Raw genomic sequence first — 22,647 nt, forward strand, 5'->3', positions numbered from 1 at the left:
TCTGCACTATAAACTATAGCTTATACTCCAGCGGTCCTTCGGCCATAGCTGGCATGCTGACAGTTGCTGGACTTCATGGCTCCGTTAAATGGATATTAGCCAAATAACATCGGATTTCACCTTGGTCTGCACTGCGAACTGTAGCTTATAGTCCAGCAGTCCTTCGGCCATAACTGGCATGCTGATGGTTACTAGACTCCATGGCTCTGTTAAACAGGTATTAGCTGAATAACGTCACATCGGGTACCAACGATCAAGTTGCTGATGTCTGGAGGAACTTTCTGAGTTGGAGGAACATCCCAAGTCACCTGCTCCCCGTAGTGCCAGTCTCATTGAGGTCATGTTCGACTCATTTTGGAGGGGCTTCTTGATGACTTCTTAGGAGTTCCTCCTCAGATTTTATCAAGGTGACCTTTTGTCTCGTTAGTACTCCTACTATTGCACCTCAGATTTTGTCGAGATGACCTAATGTCTCGTCAATGATTTTGTTTGCACTGCATCTCGGGAACCATTGAGGTGACTTGGGGCCTTGAAGAGGATTTTTGTTGTAGGCCATTCTATCACAAAGGAGCATCATCATTTGCTGCACCTTGAATCTCACCAAGGTTGCCTTGGTTCTTGACCAAGGATTCTCATTATCGCACCTCGGACCTGGCCGAGGTGACCTTTAATTTGGTTGAGGGTTAAGCCTTCGAGAGTTGAGTTATTTAACACAGAATTGTAGAAAAAAAATTTTATTTATAAGGTGTTCCTATTGATAATACATCTATAGATTCTTGACGTTCCAGGTCTGAGGAATCTCCATACCGTCCAGGCTCTCGATCTTATATGCTCCAGATCGTAGAATCACAGAAATCTTATAGGAACCTTCCCAATTCGGGGACAATTTTTCTTGCTCGGTCGATTGGAGACTTTGGTTCTCTTGAGAACTAGATCTCTAGCTTGAAAAATCTTGGGCTTAACTCAGAAGTTGTAATACCGAACTATCTTTTGCTGATAGGAAGCTATTCTCAGTTGGGCTTGTTTTCGAATCTCGTCGAGCAAGTCCAGATCAGCTCGTCGCTTATCCGAATTGATCCGTTCGTCATAGTGCTTCACCCGAGTTGAAGATAGACCGATCTATCTAGAGCTTTTCAGTTGAGAGATATGCATGTGAAATTGTCTTACAACGAGCTTTCCAGAGCTACTAATAGATTCTCTTCAGCTCATTTGATAGGGGCAGGAAGTTTCGGTTTGGTCTATAAAGGAATAATAATGGATCATGATAATGAAAAAGCTGTAGCTGTGAGGGTTCTTAACCTCCAACGGTTTGGAGCTTCCAGGAGTTTTATGGCTGAATGCAAAGCCCTGAGAAACATCCGACATCGAAACCTTGTCAATATCTGGACGTTGTGCTCAAGTGTAGATCACCTTGGCAACGATTTTAAAGCTTTAGTTTTCGAATTCATGCCCAATGGGAGTCTAGAAGAGTGGTTGCGTCCGAAAGCATGTGAGGATCATCAATCTAGAAGTCTAAGCCTCATCCAGAGGCTGACCATAGCCATCGACATTGCTTCTGCATTGGAGTATCTTCATCACCTCGGGCCAACGCCAATTGTTCATTGTGATCTTGAGCCCAGCAATGTTCTTCTGGATAATGACTTGATTGCTCATGTGGGTGACTTTGGATTAGCAAGGTTTCTCGTACAAACACATGGTGAATCATCTCAGAGTTCAAGCATCATAGTGGGAATCAAGGGAACCATTGGTTACGTCCCTCCAGGTGAGAATTCCATTTGCGCTCTCTCTCTCTCTCTAACATGCACACATACATGCGCAGAGAGGTGTGCGCTTATGCACCATTTCTCAGGATTAGGAACATGGACAACTTGCTCCCTGTTGCAAACGCTTGTATAAATTACTTACCAAAAAAAAAAAAAAAAAAAAAAAAAAAAAGAAAAACCTCATATAAACTTTCGTTGGAACAAACCCTGCCCAAACACCCACAGCCGGGGTCGTATCCTTGGCTTCAAAGAAGGATTCACCTTCCTTTGCACGAATCCACCGTTGGATCACCCAATGCACAAATTTTAATTTATCTCAAATCCATCATTCATCCATCTGCATAGATTGCAAAGCAACGAGTGGATGATCCAATGGTGGATTCTTGCAAAGGAAGGTCAATCCTTCTTTCAGATGAAAGATACAACCCCAGCCCAACACTTGTGGCTGATTGAAAGTTTAGCCCATTGTAGCCAGTCATGGAAATTCCATTGCTGTTCTGAACTCGTTCTGTAGTATCTTGCAAGTTGCATCTTTCTACAGTTAAAATATGGTTGCATAGGGGTCACAAGAGTACGGGCCAGAATCAGTCATCAGGCCCGATCCTGACCAGACTCAACTCAAGCCATTCTTTTGGGCTCCATTCACTGTCTGCCATAATCTCGAAATAAGAAATTCTTAATTTGTGCACCACGACAGTGTAGAAAATCTAAGGAGGAGCGCACCGCTTTATATGATTGGTCCATGTAGTTACCGCTTCTCAATATGCATTTAATACCTGTAGTTCTGCTTTTTTATTTGAAAATTTTGAATGACGAAAACATCTTTGCTCTTTGAAAAAAATTATGGCATCTTATATCTATATTATGATATCCTATGTGTAGGAAGTCATAATTTTGACACAGGATGTCATAATATGCCATAAGATGTCATAATTTTTTTCAAAGAGTAGGGGCATTTTCGTCATTCAAAATTTTCAAACGAAAAAGCGAAACTATAGGCATTAAATACGCATTGAAAAATAGCTGGACAAAAATATTCCTTCTATATTATGACATCCTGGACCATATTATAACATCTTATATGCAGGAAGTCATAATTTGATGTAGAATGTCATAATATGCTATAGGATGTCATAATTTTCTAAGCCATATTATGACATCCTTCATTTAGGAAGTCACAATATGCCATAGGATATCATAATTATTTTCAAAGAGTAGAAAAATTTTCGTGATACAAAATTTTTAAACGAAAAAGTGAAACTGTAGGCATTAAATGCGCGTTGAAAAGTGATGGCTTTAGTGTGCTCCATGTCAGATTTTCTATACTGCCCATAGTGCACAAAGAATTTCTCATCTCGAAAGGGAATTAATCAAACCTTCCCTAAAATTCTGGTTACCATCCTTGTGGGCCCAAAATCCAGCCTGGACCATATTATGCCGTTAGGCTTTGGGCACGCTATGAAAAATTAACGAAATTCTTTGTGCACCGCGGGCGGTATATAAAATCTGACGTAGAGTGCACCGCCTTGTCCGATTGATCCACGTAGTCACCATTTTTCAATACACAATTAATGCTTATAGGTTAGCTTTTTTATTTAAAAATTTTGTATGATGAAAATGCCCCTACCTTTTGAAAAAAATTATTGCATTCTATATCCATATTATAACATCCTGCGTCCATAATATTCACAGAATGTTATAATTTTTTCTAAAAAATAAGAGTATTTTTGTAATTCAAAATTTTCAAACGAAAAAAATTGATCTACAAGCATTAAATACACGTTAGAAGGTGGTTGGACAAAAATATCCCTCTTATATTATGATATCTTAGGCCATATTGTAATATCGTGGGCTATATTACACTACAGGATGTTATAATTTTTTTCAAAAGATAGGAGTATTTTTTCTATACAGAATTTTTAAATGAAAAAATTGATCTGCAAGCATTAAATGTGCATTGGCAAGTGGTGACTATGTGGACCAATTGGATGAGGCCATGTACTCCACATTGGATTTTCTACACCGTTCGCGGTGCATAAAGAATTTCTTCGAGAAATTAATTGAGTTGGACTTGGGTTATTAATTTTGACATTAGTAATTCTTCGACAAGATTGGATCCTTCTTACTATTATCCTAGCGTCGAACCGGCAATGCTTAAATAAAAGCAAATAATGGCCTAATTAAAGGAACAAAAGATAAAAATATGCCTTATTTATCTCTTCTCACTCCTGATCAATCTCTATAGTTTCCCCCAATCTTCCTCCCACTAAAATCCTAATGAAAGTTCATAGTAAATTTGAAAATTGACATTAAGCTTTATTTTCTTAGGGCAATTGTGGACCACCTAGGGCTATCAAACAAATTGAACATTCTTGAGATTGGTTCGAGAAAAGCTTGAATCAACTTTAATTTGAAGCTAAATAAGCTAAGTTTGAACAAGCAAAATGTGCTTAAAATTAATTTAAATCGAGCTACAAATTAGTTCGACTTGTTGGGGATGTCTGGCCAGGACACCACTATCACAGGATCTTTTTGATATCACATATTGCAGCAGAAAAAAAGAAGAAACAAAATAGAAATACAATCAAATACGTAGATTAGCCAAAAGGTTCACTTCCATGGGGCATGCAAGCTTCACTATGCAAAAAAAAAATTATAAGAGAAAAGCACATCCTCAATCCTCGTACATCTAATCTCTCTCTCAACAAGAAGCTCTCCCTCACAAAAGCTTTCTCTCTACGAGACCCCCTGAACTCCTAAAGTGACCATTGTCCCCTGTCTGACAGTCTGTCTGAAGTACCCTGCCTCTACTCTTTGTCAGTGCCCTTCAGGATTTGCTGTTGCTGCTGCTGCTGTCGTACTCACTTTCGGCTGCATCTCAGGATTCTGCCGAACTCACCACCATGGTTATATTCTCTATTGCTATAGGGTTTTAAACACCTCAAACCGAGCTCAGATTAGTGTTCTAGCCGGTTTAGATATCCTTATAGGACCCAAATCAGACCTTGGACCATCGGATCACTACTGCAAACGATGACAACCCTCCGATCGTGCAGCATGAGTCCCTGATCAATGAAAGCAAGCATAAACCATGAGAAACCATGAAGAAATGCCACCTAGGTCCACATGGACCGCGAGAAATCGAGTGAAAAATGTTCGATCGATCCACACTCGCCCCATAGACTGCGATAAGGCATGCTGTCCATGGTGGATCACGACACCCAGTGGGCCTGGGCACTTGTGAGCTCTTTGGGCCGGCCCACGCATGCGCCCGTGCATTTGTGCGCTGGGCCGCACTGTCAGACCTGGTTGCACCGCCGGCCTGCATCGCTCTATGAGCCGTGCCATCTGTTTCATACTTCTCTCATGCGTATCTCCTCCGTCTGGACTCTGTTTGTATTGTTCTTAAACTCGTTAGACTCCGTTCATCATCTTGGACCTCGCTGTGGACTTCTTGTGGGCCAAAACTTGAGACATCAAATCTCAACAATCTCCACCTTAAGTCGTTGTTTGACCTCCTCCTAACTCTCAGAGCTTCTAGATATCCTCGCCTCTATGTTCTGGGACAATCACTTGCTGATCATGGATGGACAAATATGAGAGTCGAGTCAGGCCACTCGATCCCATCTCTATCGTATGCTGTGCTTCTCCTGATCTGAGATCTGCTCGGAGTATCCTCCTATGGTAATAGAAATCTCACCCTGCAATATCATCTCTCATCCTTTTGAGTCTCGCATCTCATGCCTGATCCACCTCCACCTGGAGCTCCACCTCGCTCTGGGCTCCTCCTGACTCCTGAAGCTCTACCTTGTACTAGGCTTTCCATCAGATAGTAATATTCTCTCATTCTTTTCTCTCCTTTCAGAATAACCCTATCCCTATGCATGACCTTCAGGATTCCTTTATCAACTACCCACCTGTAGCCGATCGAATCCAGTTTGCTCAGTGAGATAAGATTCTATCTGAAATCAGGTATGTATTGGACCTCCCCAATCTCCTCATTGTACCATAATGTATCCTCTAGCTAACCAACCAGATGCTTTTGATCGTACAGCTCGATCCATCTGGCAGATGAATCACTATTCTTTAGAGAGTTAAACTGCTCCATTCTGCAACATACATGATAGGTGCATGCAGATCTAAAATATACTACTGGAAATAAGTAGATACTTCATCAGATATCTTCAAGACATCATCCTCTAACTCGCTACTGACCGTCGCTACAGCAGCCCTCATTCGATCCATAAGTTGAGGATAATCTCTGGCTAGATGCCCCAACTTGTCACATCGATAATATCTGATCTTGCTCAAGTTTCTTATCCTAAACTTGGGCCGCCCTCATCATGATCTCTTGTCGCTCCATTTACCGCCTTCTACTCCTCCAAAAATCGCTAAAGCTGAGCTGCCGTCTGAGTTTAAAGTCGGATTTTTCCACTTGAGAATCTCATTCTGGAGAATCACCACAGTGATCTCGTCCATCTTGATGGTGCTCTTCTCCACTAGAAGAGTAGTCACCAAAGACTCATACGAAAAAAAGCGATGCTAGCAAGATCAGCGCCCTGATTTTCCCTTAACTTTCTCACCAATGTTGAGGAGATTGGTGAGGATCTTTTGGAAGTAGCTGAGATACTCCTACATGCTTTGTCCTTCTGTCATCCATAGCTGATAGAACTATTTTTAGAGAAAAAGATGTTGGTGAAAGATTTCGCCATGTACAACTCCTTAAGCTTATAACACCATCGGAGAAGACTCACCAAGCACATGGATCACCACCTCATTCATTATATACAAGCGAATCATACTCACCGCCTGCATCTTGAGCTGCCTCCAATCCTGCACCTCCATGGTAGTCGGCTTCTTCTCACACAAGAGAGCATAGATTAATCCTTGCTGGATGAGCAGTCCTTCACCCTCGCTTGCCACAAGGAGAAATTACTCTTTCCATCAAATCTGTTGATCTCCACCTTGATTGAACCTATCTTCTCCATCTTAAATCTTGATCACCACCACTACAATCTGTGCTCTGACACCATCTGGCTTTGATACCACTTGTTGGAGATGTCTGGCTAGGACACCATCATTACAGGATCTTTTCGATACCATGCATCGCAGTAGGAAGAAAGAAGAAATAAAATAGAAACAAAATCAAATACATAGATCAGCCAAAAAGCTCGTCTTCATAGGATAGGCAAGCTTCACTATGAGAAAAGAAAAAATTACAAGAGAAGATCAAACCCTCAGCTCTCATACATCCAATCTTTCTCTCAACAAGAAGCTCTTGTTAGAAAATCGCTACGGTTTCGTATGTGTAGTTCAAAAATTTTTTTAGATATCTATACAGCAAAAATAAATAAATTAAAATATTTTTAATTTGAACACGTATCAGATCTGATCTAAAAATCATAGATAAGATCTTGATACGAACAAGTAACCACGATCTGAAATTTGAAAAAGAAAATAATCAGTTAGAAAAATCAAATGGAGATCGGATCTCCATACCTCTGATCCTGCAGATATCTCAGGTTCTGATCGTAGCCACGCATGCACTCGACCTCTGCTGGTATCCACACAGAGATGTCTGATCGAAGCACCAAGATCACCGGTATGCTAGCACCTTGTAAATCTCGCTCCTCATCTTTAGATCTAGATCTCTTCTTCTAGATCTTGAAGAAGGAGATCACTGCACAAACTTTTTTGCACAGATCCGATGGGATCTGAACCAGATCACCATGAAGAGAAGAAGAATTCTTCTTCTCTTCTTCTCTCTCTTTGTCTTTTCTTAGATCTGATCTCTATCAGAAGGGAGGAGGAGGCATTGGGAAGAATTTTTGATGTAAGAAAGAAAGACTCTCCTCCTATCTCACGCACGCCTCCTCATCTTTTATTTTTTGTCACACCAACTAGGTCTCTCATGCCCCAAACCCTTCTTAACACCTTAATAGATCAAATCCTATTTGATCTTGGGCATCCAAATCATACAGAAGGGATGAGATTAATTAAGATAAGAGAAGGAGGAAGAAAACAATCTCATGCACACAATTAGCACACGACCCACCTTCTCCAATTTTTTTTGTCACACAAAAATTATCTTCCATGCCCCAATCAGATATATTTTGTTTCTATTATGAATCATATTCAAATAAAAAAAAACTGGATGAGAAAGAATTCTAGATAAGGTGGGGCGCTAATAATCTGGATGAGAAAGAATTCTAGATAAGGTGGGGCGCCAACTATTGGTGCCCCCTCTCTTTTCAAGGAAAAAGGATGAGAAAAATAATACCCCAATTCTCTTTTTGGCAAGATTTTTGGAGAGAGAGTCTCAAAGGACAAGGACTCTTTGAATCAAGATTCTTTTGGTTCAAGTTGGGCCTTAATCGGATTCAAATCGAGTCCAAAATGAGTCGAATTCGAAAAGGCTGTCAAGCCTGATTCTATCAGACTTGAAATCTAAATCTGATTTGAATAATTAAACCTAATTAATATTAAATTAAATTAAATCTAATTAAATTAAATCTAATTTAAATTAATTTAAATTAATTTATAATTTAATTAGCCTTAAAAAATTACAACAATTGTAATTAAATCTCTACGCTAACAATTAGCGGCTGCCAAAACTGTAATGATTACAAATTAACAGTTTTTAAAATTCAAACTATCAGTCCAATTGATAATTCGAATATAATCTAAGTGATGTGCAAATCTTAAAATTTGTAAATAAAACCGCAAGCGCACGGTGTGCAGAGTAGCACGACCAGCGAGTACGGGTCGATCCCACAGAGACTTGGTTTAAAAACTATTTTCAAATCTATGCTCAAGCGAGCTTTAACGAAAATCGAAAGTCGAAAGTTGTTTGCTACAGACAATAAGACTAAGAATCTAGGGTTTTTGAATCCACTAGATCTAGATTAGGGAATTCTACCTAGAAATTTCTTATTGATCCTAACGACTACTCCTCTTGTCTTTCCCAAGCATAGATTATGAAGGGACTAAGGCCCAACGATAACCCATCAAGATTCTTTACAGGGGAGTAGTAACTAGGATCCCTTAGGGTTTTCTCCTCCTATGCACTGAATCAAGCATGAACTATGAAGGGACTCTGACCCAACTGTAGTTCATCAAAAATTCTTGGCAAAAGAGGAAGAAAAAGAAACCCTAAGAAAAAGAAAGAACCCTATGTAAAATCCCTACTCATGATCTAGCTTCATCGCAAACCCTAGAAGGGATGCTTAGCTAGACATGATCTAAATCTACTTGCAAAATTTAAATGCAGAAAAATAAACTACCCTAATTTCATAAATTAAACTATCCTAATTGCATAAATTTAAACTGCATAATTTAAACTAACCTAATTGCATAAAATTAAATTGCATAAATTAAACTATCCTAATTGCAAGAAAAATAAATTGCATAATGTAAAGAGATGAAATTGCATAAAAATAAGATTTTATATATAAAAAAAAATTATTACAAAAACCTCAAAGTTCGAAACTTGAGAAGAGAGCTAAAAACCCCACTATCTAGGGTTACAAGCTTGATCGGAAGGAAGAATACATAAAACAAAGGCCTTTGGGGGCTTTTTATAGGCATTTGGGGGTTATAAGGTTTTCAAAACTTTAGATGTGGGACTAAGAGGTTTTAGGGGGTTTATGGTGCATCGATGGATCCATGGTCCATGCGCCTGTTGCTGTGGACCAGGCGGCTAACCAGATCACCAAATCAGTTGATTTTTGATCAATTTTGATCTGATTTGACTCGGGTTTGACCCAATTGAGTCTTCTTTCTTCATTCTTCAATTCCTGGGTCAATTTAACTCCGTTTTGCATAAAATTTGCACCGTTGGAATCCTCTTTCCTTGTTCTTTCTATTGATGATCTCTTCTTCTGCAAAATATAATAATAAGTATCAATTTCTTAATAAAGTTAGATAATTTAGATATTAATTGATACTTTTTATGTCAATTTGTGACATAAATCACACCCCCCAACTTAATCATTGCTAGTCCCTTAGCAATGTACCAAAATAAGATCATATTCCAAAAAGATCCTTCCAAATTAATTTAAGATCGAAATTCAAGAAGTTTTCTAGTATTACTAAGTAATGAGCTTCGAATTAGAATCGGTAGTCAGTCTACTTAGAAGCTTTCTTAGAGTACACTTAAAGTTTTATAGCACTTGTGTGAGTGATAACTAACTTAGTATTTCAGTATTAACTTGTACAGGCCAATTGTATCATTTTTCATAACTTAGTTCGATTAATTTTCTATACACCCCAGATTAAACAAAGAACTAAGGTAGCTTTCACACTATTTTTTTTTTTTTTTTTTTTTTTTTTTTTGCTGAGCATCCTGGCCTTCCCACCACCGTTTGACGCGAATCTCAACACTTGACTTAGGTGAAGAGACCCGGTTACTAGGCTTAGGGCAATCCACATTTACTCTGTGTTTTGCATTTTATTTCAGGCAGGTAGCTCTTTCCTTAAATTCAAATTTCTTCAATTGGGGTGTAGAGAAAATTATCTAATTTAAATAATACTCAAATCCTTAATTGGCCTTACAATTAACACCTACTTTACCTTGTTAGTGTGCATGTGCAATTGGAAGTGCTAATAGTCTTTAAATGACCTAAGCCACCAAGAGTCTAACCAGCTAATCTTCTCCGTGACTCACTACATTAGCAAATACTTTCTAACTTACTCTTATTTCTTTTATAGATTAATTTATTTCATATATATATATATATATATATTTTATTTTTTATTTTTTTTTACATAATATATTAAATGCAAGAAATAACTCATAGTGGAAGGAAAAGGAAATGATAACACCTGATTTTGTTCAAGCTCTCCCCTCAACTTGACCGACATTGTCCCCAATGGAGTTTATCTAATTTATTTGTCCTAAGCAAACTGAAAACAAAGAAAGCATTAGAAATTAAATAAGCTGGGTTGCCTCCCAGAAGCGCTAAGTTTTATGTCTTCAGCCAGACCAAACCTCGAAGCAACTTAATCAGAATAAGTTGGTTCATAAAGAACCATGGCATCTTCAACAGTCTTGACAGGTAATTCCAAGAATGGTTTTAATCGTTGACCATTAACTTTAAAGATAACACCATTACTTGGGTTTTCAATCTCAACAGCTCCGTGTGAAAAAACTTCCTTTACTAAAAATGGTCCTGTCCATCTAGACCTAAGCTTTTCTGGAAACAGATGTAATCTAGAGTTATATAAGAGCACCTTTTGTCCGATATTGAAAGTTTTTCTTATAATTGATTGATCATGAAATGCTTTGGTTCGTTCCTTGTATATCCTTGCATTTTCATAGGCTTCATTTCTAAGTTCTTCTAATTCATTCAATTGAAGCTTCCTATGGTTTCCAGCGTCGTTCAAATTTGTATTTAGTTGTTTGATGGCCCACATGGCTTTGTGTTCTATCTCAATAGGCAAGTGACATGGTTTACCAAACACAATCCTATAAGGAGACATTCCTAAATTGGTCTTGAAAGCGGTTCGGTATGCCCAAAGTGCATCAATTAATTTTAAAGACCAATCCTTTCTATTGGCACTAACAGTTTTTTCCAGGATCTGTTTGATTTGTCGGTTTGACACTTCAACTTGCCCACTAGTTTGAGGATGATATGGTGTGGCCAATTTGTGGGTGACATTATACTTTTTCATCAATGTTGCAAAAGGCCGGTTACAAAAATGGGTTCTCCGATCACTAATGATTGCCCTAGGAATACCGAAACGGGAGAGAATATTTTCTTTAAGAAACTTAATGACCATTTTGCTATCGGGTGTTCTACATGCAATTGCTTCTACCCATTTTGAAACATAATCAACTGCTACTAGAATATATTCATTTCCAAAGGAATTTGGAAATGGTCCCATGAAATCGATCCCCCAAACATCAAAAACTTCAACTACCAAGATTGGGTTGAGTGGCATCATGTGTCGCTTGGTGATTCGGCCCATTTTCTGACATTGAGCACAACTTTTACAATATTCATGAGCATCCTTAAACAAATTGGGCCAATAAAAACCACATTGGAGAACCTTAGCAGCAGTTTTCTTAGACGCGAAGTGACCCCCACATGCTTGATCATGACAAAAAGATAAAATATTCATGACTTCGTTATCTGGGATACACCTTCTAATAATTTGATCAGGACATTGTTTAAAAAGATAAGGATCATCCCAAATGAAATACTTCACTTGGGCAAAGAATTTATATTTATCCTGCTTAGTCCAATGAGAAGGTATCTTGCCTACGGCTAAATAATTTACAATATCAGCAAACCAAGGTTCAGTAGACACAGACATGAGTTGCTCATCTGGGAAAGATTCATTGATGGGTGGTTCACTAGATGGTGCAACTGGAATTCGGGACAAATGATCTGCTACAACGTTCTCAGTGCCTTTCTTGTCCCTAATTTCTAGGTCAAATTCTTGTAGGAGCAAAATCCATCTGATTAAGCGTGCCTTGGCATCCTTCTTTGCTAGGAGATGTCTAATGGCTGAGTGATCGGTGTAAACAATGGTGTGGGTCCCAACCAAATAAGATCTAAATTTCTCTAAAGCAAAGACAACGGCAAGGAACTCCTTCTCAGTTGTGGTGTAGTTAAGCTGCGCATCATTTAAGGTTTTACTTGCATAATATATCACTCTAGGCAGCTTATTTATCCGTTGACCTAAGATTGCGCCCACAACATGATCGGACGCATCACACATTAATTCAAATGGTTCAGACCAGACAGGAGGATGAATGATTGGAGCTGATACAAGTGCATTTTTTAAAAATTCAAAGGATTCCAAGCACTCATGAGTAAATTCAAATTTGGTATCCTTTGCCAAAAGATTAGTCAATGGACGTGCTACTTTGCTAAAGTTGGCAATAAACCTTCTATAGAATCCAGCATGACCTAAAAATGAACGTATTTCTTTCACAGATTTAGGTGGTGGAAGACTTGCAATTAGATCTATTTTGGCCTTGTCCACTTCAATCCCCTTTTTAGAAATGACATGGCCAAGAACTATTCCCTGTTTGACCATAAACTGACATTTTTCCCAGTTGAGAACTAAGTGCTTCTCCTTACATCGTTCTAGAACTAATTGCAGGTGATTCAGACACTCAGAGAAGGTTAGGCCAAAAATAGAAAAGTCATCCATAAAAATTTCTAGAAATCGTTCTATCATATCTGAAAACATGCTGATCATGCATCTCTGGAAGGTTGCCGGTGCATTACATAGTCCAAAGGGCATTCGTCTATAGGCAAAAGTACCAAATGGACAGGTGAATGTAGTCTTTTCTTGATCTTCAGCGGCTATGGGGATCTGGTTGTAACCGGAGTATCCATCAAGAAAATAGTAAAACTCTTGTCCGGCTAGTCTTTCCAACATTTGATCAATAAATGGCAAAGGAAAGTGATCTTTCCTTGTCGCAGCATTCAACTTTCTATAGTCTATACAGACCCTCCATCCCGTTTGGGTCCTAGTTGGGATAAGTTCGTTTGCATCATTTTGGACCACTGTTACCCCAGATTTCTTGGGTACTACTTGAACTGGGCTTACCCAAGAGCTATCAGAAATAGGATAAATTATTCCACTATCTAGGAGTTTCAGAATCTCCTTTTTAACTACATCCTTCATAACTGGATTAAGCCTTCTTTGGGCTTCTCTTGTTGGTTTAGTCTCTTCCTCTAAGTATATTCTATGTTGAACTATAGAAGGGCTTATTTCTTTGATATCTGCTATGGTCCAACCTATTGCTTCTTGATTTGCTTTTAGAACTGACACTAACTCCTCCTCTTGCTTGGGATCTAGGTCTGATGCAATAATTACAGGCAAAGTTTCTTTGGGTCCTAGATATGCATACTTGAGATGTTCTGGGAGGGACTTCAGTTCTAAAATGGGTGCTTCCTCTATCGATGGTTTAGGTGATGAGTTCACCATCTCAATGATTGGTTCAGTAGGAAGTGTCGATTCCTGATTAATCTGATTTTCTTTAAGTATTTCATTGACATCCTCAGACTCATGGATTAACCAGGGGTTAGACTCTAGGTCGACTTCATCATCACTAATGTCAATGGATTCATAAATACTATCTTGGACTACATTGACATCAGCATGAGAAGAGGATTCCTGTTCTAAGTTAAAAACATTAAGCTCAATGGTCATATTCCCAAAGGATAACTTCATTAGACCATTTCGACAATTGATTTCAGCATTGGCCGTAGCTAAGAATGGTCTTCCTAAAATGACAGGTATATGTCCTTTAGGATTCGCAACTGGCTCAGTCTCTAAAACAATAAAATCTACAGGGAAAATAAAATTTTCAACCTTTATCAGAACATCCTCGACCATTCCCTTAGGGATCCTGAGAGATCTATCGGCTAACTGTAATGTGATCCCAGTAGGTTGAAGTTTTTCTAATCCTAGTTGTTCATACACCGAATATGGAAGGATATTCACACTAGCTCCTAGATCTAGCAAGGCTTTTTTTATATTGGTTTCTCCAATAACACAAGAAATTGTTGGAGCTCCAGGGTCCTTATATTTAATTGGCACATGGCTAGATAGGTATGAACTGACACTTGCAGCCAAAAATGCTTTCTTTGGTACATTAGTGGTCCTTTTCCTAGTGCAGAGATCTTTTAAAAATTTGGCATAAGTTGGAACCTGGTGGATTATATCTAAAAGAGGAATATTAACTTGGACTTGTTTAAATACCTCTAAAATTTTGTCTAAATGTTCAGATTTATTGGATTTCAGTCTGTTTGGAAAAGGAGCTCTAGGACTTTTAAGTACTGGACTAGGTGAATTTTCAGTTTCTGGTGCTTGAGGTTGAAAGGTAGTAGTTTTAGAAGGTGACTCGGCAGATGAGTCATCTATATCATCAAGTGCAACTACCTTATTGTCTATTTGTTTTCCTGATCTTAAGGTATGAATGGCATTTACACCATTAACTTGGTTTCCTTGTTGGGGTCGTGGACCATTTTGGTTCCTAGGATTTGGCTCAGGTTGGCTAGGTAACCTACCATGTTCTCGTTCACTAATGGTCGAAGCCAGCTGACTTACTTGCATTTCCAGACGGGCTATAGCTTGGGTGTTATTATTTATGAGTTGACCCGTGGTTTGCATAAAGCTGGTATGTGTCTTCATCATGGCTTCTAGGCTTTTCTCTAAAGAGGTAATTTTCTTGTCATTATCATGGAAGCCTGGTGGGTTGTTCATTACTGGGTTGGACCTTAGATTTTGCTGATTGAAATTTGAATTGCCTATATTAGGATTCTGGGACCATGAGAAATTCGGGTGATTCCTCCAACCTGGGTTATATGTGGGTGCATAAGGATTGTTCAATGGTCCTTGATAGGTGGCATTCACCTGTGCACACTCATTCGAGTAGGAACATTCTTCTAAGACATGGTCTTGTGCATTGCATCCTTTACACATGGGTGCAGATATTTGATTTACATTGGCTGGTCTCTGTAATTCTAAGGTTTCCAATCTACGTGTTAAGGTTGCAATCTTGGCCTCTGATGCTAGGGTTGGTTGAATTTGATGCATTCCTCCTCTTGAAAGTGTAGCTTTATCAGGTTCCCTAGTTGTTTCCCACTGTAAATTTTTCTCGGCTAGGTCTTCTAAGAATTGCCAAGCTTCAGTAGTTTCTTTGTCCATAAATTGGCCTTGGCACATGGACTCTAGCATGGTTCTTGAGTTTGAATCTAACCCCTCATAGATGATCTGGCATAGTCTCCAAGTTTCTATTCCATGGTGTGGGCATTGGGTCAAAAGATTCTTGAAACGATCAAAGTACTTCCAAAATGATTCACCAGCTAGTTGGTAAAATTGATTTATTTCATTCCTAATCCTAGCTGTTTTATGATGGGGGAAATACTTTTTTAAAAATGTTCTCACAAAGCCCTCCCAGGTAGTGACAGAATAGTTTGGCAGACTATAAAGCCACTTCTTAGCATTGTCCTTAAGGGCAAAGTTGATTAATCTAAGTTTGACCTCATCCTCTGTTAATTGCAGTTTCATGGTTGCACATACCTCCTCAAATTCTCTAATAAATATATAAGCATCCTCTAATCCTGTGAATTTTGGAAGCATATTTATGATTTGAGGTTTGATTTCAAAATTGTTAGCTGTAGGTTGTGGCAACCTGATACAAGATGGTTGGATGGAGCCAACTGGATAACACAAATCTTTAAGGGTCATGGGTTGGATTGGTTCAGCCATTGGAACAACAGGAATTGACTCAATTCTAACTAGACGACCCGACACTCTTCTCCACACACGAGGTGTACGGTTCTCGATGTTTATACATTTTTTTTTTTTATAAAATTTTTATGTATAAGAAAAAGAAAGAGAAAAAATTATAAAGAGAGAAGATCCTAAGGAGTCCTAAATCTAAAGAAAAGTAACCAAATTAATTTAAATTTTAATAATTTTTTTTTTTTTTCAAACAAGTGAAACAATAAATTAAACTCAATCTATCCTAGGGTTAACCTAAATCTAGACAGCTCCTAACTGTTCCAAGATGACCCTTCAAACCTTCCAAGTGGAGATTGATCAACTAGTTAGCCAGGTAAGTATAAGAGGTGGGAGGTTCACTCATCGTTGCCTTTCTAGACACCAAATGAGTTGGCCAGGCCAGCAACTGAACCAATTTAACAAACCACCCTCAGGGACTTGCCTAGACACCAACTAATCAAAAAAACTCAAACTTGGTAGAACTCTTAGGGTTCCTTGTCCTATTGAGCTCGAATTCCTTAAGGTTGACGTCTAATTGATTTTAAGATTAAAGGTCTAGGTAATGCAATATGATGGAGATAGTTTTTGGGCTAAGGAAGGGTAATGAAATCCCCACCTTATCTTGTTAATGGGTTGATGCCCTTAGATTAATTATGAAAATGCAAATGCAAATAAACAAGATGACCAAGAATGTAAAAGATTTTAATTTAATTTTTTTTTTTATTTTGATATTTTACTTCACGATTATGAAATGTCTTTTATTTTGTTATATATATATATATATATATATTTTTGTGATTAAGTAAATTCAAATGATTAGGTCTAAAGAAAAAGTAATTAACTAAAAATAATAAAAGAGAAATTAGAAGCGTACCTGAGTTTTCCAGCAATCACCAACTAAATATAGAAACCTAAAGGAAAAAGAAAGAGAGTTATAAAGCACGAAGAACAAATATTTGAAAATAATTTAAAACGCTAAATCCCCAGCAACGGCGCCAAAAACTTGATGTGCAAATCTTAAAATTTGTAAATAAAACCGCAAGCGCACGGTGTGCAGAGTAGCACGACCAGCGAGTACGGGTCGATCCCACAGAGACTTGGTTTAAAAACTATTTTCAAATCTATGCTCAAGCGAGCTTTAACGAAAATCGAAAGTCGAAAGTTGTTTGCTAAAGACAATAAGACTAAGAATCTAGGGTTTTTGAATCCACTAGATCTAGATTAGGAAATTCTACCTAGAAATTTCTTATTGATCCTAACGACTACTCCTCTTGTCTTTCCCAAGCATAGATTATGAAGGGACTAAGGCCCAACGATAACCCATCAAGATTCTTTATAGGGGAGTAGTAACTAGGATCCCTTAGGGTTTTCTCCTCCTATGCACTGAATCAAGCATGAACTATGAAGGGACTCTGACCCAACTGTAGTTCATCAAAAATTCTTGGCAAAAGAGGAAGAAAAAGAAACCCTAAGAAAAAGAAAGAACCCTATGTAAAATCCCTACTCATGATCTAGCTTCATCGCAAACCCTAGAAGGGATGCTTAGCTAGATATGATCTAAATCTACTTGCAAAATTTAAATGCAGAAAAATAAACTACCCTAATTTCATAAATTAAACTATCCTAATTGCAAGAAAAATAAATTGCATAATGTAAAGAGATGAAATTGCATAAAAATAAGATTTTATATATAAAAAAAAATTATTACAAAAACCTCAAAGTTCGAAGCTTGAGAAGAGAGCTAAAAACCCCACTATCTAGGGTTACAAGCTTGATCGGAAGGAAGAATACATAAAACAAGGGCCTTTGGGGGCTTTTTATAGGCATTTGGGGGTTATAAGATTTTCAAAACTTTAGATGTGGGACTAAGAGATTTTAAGGGGTTTATGGTGCGCCGATGGGTCCATGGTCCATGCGCCTGTTGCTGTGGACCAGGCGGCTAATCAGATCACCAAATCAGTTGATTTTTGACCAATTTTGATCTGATTTGACTCGGGTTTGACCCAATTGAGTCTTCTTTCTTCATTCTTCAATTCCTGGGTCAATTTAACTCCGTTTTGCATAAAATTTGCGCCGTTGGAATCGTCTTTCCTTGTTCTTTCTATTGATGATCTCTTCTTCTACAAAATATAATAACAAGTATCAATTTCTTAATAAAGTTAGATAATTTAGATATTAATTGATACTTTTTATGTCAATTTGTGACATAAATCACTAAGCCATTGGTTAGATCATGCTCTTTTTGTGTGTGATCCCTCAGATTTTATTCTGTCTGGTAGTGAGACATACCTTGATCTCCATCACAATATCATCAAAACTCTTTTCGATGGGCTGAAGTGATTCCAACTCACCTCAACAAAGATCGTTGATTCGAAAATGATCTTAGTGAGTTCTCACAATCCACCAATAACATCTAGCAATATGTAATGACAATCCAACAAAATAGAAAAATAAACTCCTAGGTGCAGTTATCATGTGATACAATCTCTCTATCGTGAGTCCCGACTTGACAGAGATTATGGAGAACTCATCAAACTCCATCATCAGTCATATGCTAGATTGGCTCGACTCAAGTTCATCTGTGAATCTCGTAAAATTTTTTTCAATATTCACACTTATTCTGATCAGAGATTTTCTGAACTCAGTCTTACGAATCGCATAGGACTTCTTCTTTTCTACCAAGGATGATAGATTTCATCTAGGTACATCCTACTCCAAACAGCGAATCTGAACCTACAATAGCCAACATACACAGCAAGAACCTGAATGGCTAGGGATCAGGGAACGTGCAGTCAAACTATATAGCCTTATTGTGAATAGCCAACACACTACAGGTCAAAGGACCAGTCACACCACTGCAATATTGAGAAAAATTACTGATGAGTGAGTAGACATCCAAGTGATTTTTTGTGTTGGTCACACTCAGTACAAGTTGTTCTCTAACAACTACCTGCACTCTCACCTCTGTGTCTCTACACCACAGACTCGAAGCTCATTTGCCCTAAAGGGAGGTGAACTGTGCATCGATCTTGAATGAATTGATCACTGTCCTCCATGACGATCCTTCGATCAAAATTATTTAAAAATTAATTATTAATGATGTATATCTCAAATTTTTAACACTTTGAGAATATACAAAATCATCTTTGTTGATTTTTAGGATAAATCATAGACACATAAGACATGATTGGTTATCAAGACTGGCCATCAAGTATAAAATATGCCCTAGAGAAAAGTATGTGTCAGTCAAGATTGACTGTTAGAGCATACATCTAACAGCTCTTCCTCATAAAAGCTCTCTCTCCATGAGACCTTCTGAACCCTTGAAGTGACTGCTGTCTGCTGTCTGACAATCTGCTTGAAGCACCCCTGCCTCTGCTCTCTGTCAGTGCCCTTCAGAGTCTACTGCTACTGCTGTCGTACTCGCTCTCGGCTGCATCTCAGGATTCTGTCGAACTCACCACCATGATTCTGTTCTCTGTTGCCATAGGGTTTTAAACACCTCAAACCGAGCTCAGATTAGAGTTCTAACCGGTTTAGATCTCCTTACAGGATCCAAATCAGACCTTGGACCATTGGATCACTACTGCAAGTGATGACAGCCTTCCGATCGCGCAACATAAGTCCTTGGTCTACGAAAGCAAGCATAAACTGCAAGAAACCATGAAGAAATGCTATCTTGGTCTATGTGGACCATGAGAAATCGGGCGGAAAATGCTCGACTGGTCCACACACACCCCATAGACCGCGACAGGGCATGCAGTCCACGGTGGAACGCGACACCCAATGGGCCTGGGCGCTCGCACACTCTTTGGGCCGGCCCGCCTGCGTGCGTCCACCTGGGCTCGGGCTGCGCCGCATGTCTGCACGTTGCTGGGCCTGGCTGCGCCGTCGGCCTCCACTGCTCTGGATTTTTCTTGCACGTATCTTCTTCGTCTGGACTCTGTTTGGATTGTTTTTGGACTCGTTGGATTCTGTTTGTCGTCTTGGACCTTGTTGTGGGCTCCTTGTGGGCCGAATCTCGAGACGTCAAATTCCAACAAGGCTTCACTAAACTTGACTTGATAAGACTCCAATAAAGTTATACTATCCATACTATATATAGATAATTTATTATTGGATTAAGCTTTTATGTATCATTTTTTTTTTACATTTGTTGAACCAGCTAAATACTATATTGAAACTAGGCTTGAACCAACTAGAGTTGATTTCAACTCAATATAGGATTATGAAGCTGATCAATCGGGCTCATTTTCGACACAGTTCAAAATGATCTTAAACTGAGCTTAAAGTAATCATAAACAAACCAAGCTTGATCTTAGCATTCCAGCTCAAAATTAATTTTAGACCAACTTCAAACAGATCCAAACTTGATTAAGCATTGGTTGATTACACTATTTTATTAAGTCCAACACACCGGATTAATTGCCATTTTATTTTTGGTCCCTATTCACTCAAGAAGTGCTGCAATCACGGGCCGGGGCTTTATCTCTATTTGGTTGATTTTATTTTATTATTTTATTTTTCTGTTAGAGCATCTGGTATACTTACAATCTCTGCTTATTATTACGACATATGTCATTTAGTAACAATGTCGACCTCAAAATTTTCAATAGCTTTACCAAATGTTCAAATGCACAGCAGAGTATGGCATGGGCAACCAAGCATCTGCAGCTGGGGACATGTACAGCTATGGAATTCTTCTGCTAGAAATGTTTACAGGAAACAGGCCTACAGATGACAAATTTAAGGATGTCCTAAATCTTCATAAATATGTTCAAATGGCTTTTCCAGAACAAGTTATGAACATCATAGACCCTAGGTTGTTCTCAGAAGAAGGACATGAAGAGTGTATAGTTTCAGTAATCAAATATAGCCTCCTATGCTCAAAGGAATCACCAGAAGAGCGATTGGAGATGACAGAGGTTGCAAAGAAAATGGTGGCAATAAGGGATTAGTTTCTCAAGGGACTAAATCCATGACAAAAGTTCAAATGAATCAAACAGGCCCTTCTGAATTTTCTTTTGGAACATGTCCTTCATTAGTAGCTGTTTCCATGCCATTTTTCTTTGACAAAACTTTATATCGTTTATTTTAATCTTGCCTATTTTTTTTTTTCGTGGGTGCTTTCTTGTGCCTCTTATGCCCATCTATGTATCTTTTTCATGACCTGAATCTGTTTATGCTCTTAATGAAATTTTGATGAGCCTTTCCTATGGTTATCCATCATTTTCTCAAGAAAATATTTTTTATATTATTGATTGGTTTTTCCAATTTTAAAGTTAGAGTAAGACACAGATATCATATTTTTAACCTATTTAAAATATATTATTTTTGACAGACCCTTTTTTTTTTTGGTTCAAATAGTTGTTGCTGTATTATTTCTGATTTGTCTGGTCATGTATTCATGTTTAGGAAAAAAAAAACTACAATACAAACAACTGCATGAGCCATTTTTTCATCTTAGTTGGGTGTCAGATTATCTTGGTTATATTGTCCAAGATTTGAATAATGAGTTTTGGAACTATTTAACAAATAAAAGATACTCTGCCTAATCAGCCGATATGAAGACAAATATCTGTCAATAATATTTTAATCTCGGTTGAGATTTTTGCCTTCCTGGTAAAATAGCTTACTTGATATCATCTTATCATCTCAGCTATGTATTAGATTTTATTGATTTATTTTCTCTGAGATTTTTGGGACCAATATATTTTATATCTCATATTGTCATACTTACACAAGCACAAAACGTGATCTCGCCTGAGATTAAAACCTTGGATGAATAATGATCAAGCTTGTTGGAGTCCTTTACCTAAATAATATTTATTTTTTTTTATAAAATTAATATATTTTTAACTTATTTACAAAAATAATGCAAAACCATAAAACATCATTTCAAATGACGTTTTTTGATAGAAAACATCATTTGAAATGGCATTTCATCGCTCCACGTCATCTCCTCCCCCGTCCTCCATGGAATTAAAGGATCCAAAAAAAATCCTCTATAGAATTAAAGGACCAAAAAAAAAATTATCATTTGTAATGGCGCTTCTTTGAAAGCGCCATTTGAAATGGCATTTTCAAAGATGCCAAATGCTGTTTTTTTTGCCCTCTCTATCCTCTCCAAAAATCCATCCAATGGCAAAAAAAAAAGCAGTTGGTGACTGCACCATACCGTATGGTCTAATTCATGTTATTTATCGAAAAATCTATCTGAATTGTGTCGGTTCCCCACCGACACCTTAACTTTCCTACTTGGATCTTGTATTCTAATAAAGTGAAGATGCACATCCCAAGCAACTCCTGCTTCCTCTATGCCTAAATGTACCATCTCCAGAATCTGCACTAGGATCCAATCAACGAATCATACCACTTGATAGTATCAGGATAGAATCCACCCATCCAAGGTTTGCAGAATTTTTTATTGATTTATTATTAATTTTAAAATAATTTATAAAAATAATCAGAAGAAAGTCACCCTATGATAGGGCGACTTTAGGCACCACCTAACCACCCCTCACGCCACGTGGGAGTGCTCAATCAGTTAGGAAAAGTGCTGATGAATTAGTTAGAAAAATCATGGTGTGGAAAGGCAACTTTATAATAGAACGACTCAGAAAGCCGCCCTAGG

At 38.1% G+C, this 22,647-nt stretch overlaps 1 protein-coding gene and 1 non-coding gene across 2 annotated transcripts; both read left to right on the forward strand.

Annotated features, from left to right (window-relative positions):
• Positions 1-1,146: 1,146 nt before the first annotated feature.
• LOC105041450 (probable LRR receptor-like serine/threonine-protein kinase At3g47570) lies at positions 1,147-20,971 on the forward strand. Its single transcript, XM_073253454.1, has 2 exons — positions 1,147-1,762; positions 20,655-20,971. The coding sequence occupies exons 1-2, from the start codon at positions 1,147-1,149 to the stop codon at positions 20,969-20,971; spliced, it is 933 nt and encodes a 310-aa protein (XP_073109555.1).
• On the forward strand, positions 15,523-15,629 carry LOC140856768 (small nucleolar RNA R71). Its single transcript, XR_012140370.1, has one exon. It is a non-coding gene; the product is annotated as a small nucleolar RNA R71 (small nucleolar RNA).
• Positions 20,972-22,647: the final 1,676 nt, after the last annotated feature.

The sequence above is a fragment of the Elaeis guineensis genome, chromosome 3 (genome assembly GCF_000442705.2).
Source record: "Elaeis guineensis isolate ETL-2024a chromosome 3, EG11, whole genome shotgun sequence".
Lineage (NCBI taxonomy): Eukaryota > Viridiplantae > Streptophyta > Magnoliopsida > Arecales > Arecaceae > Elaeis > Elaeis guineensis.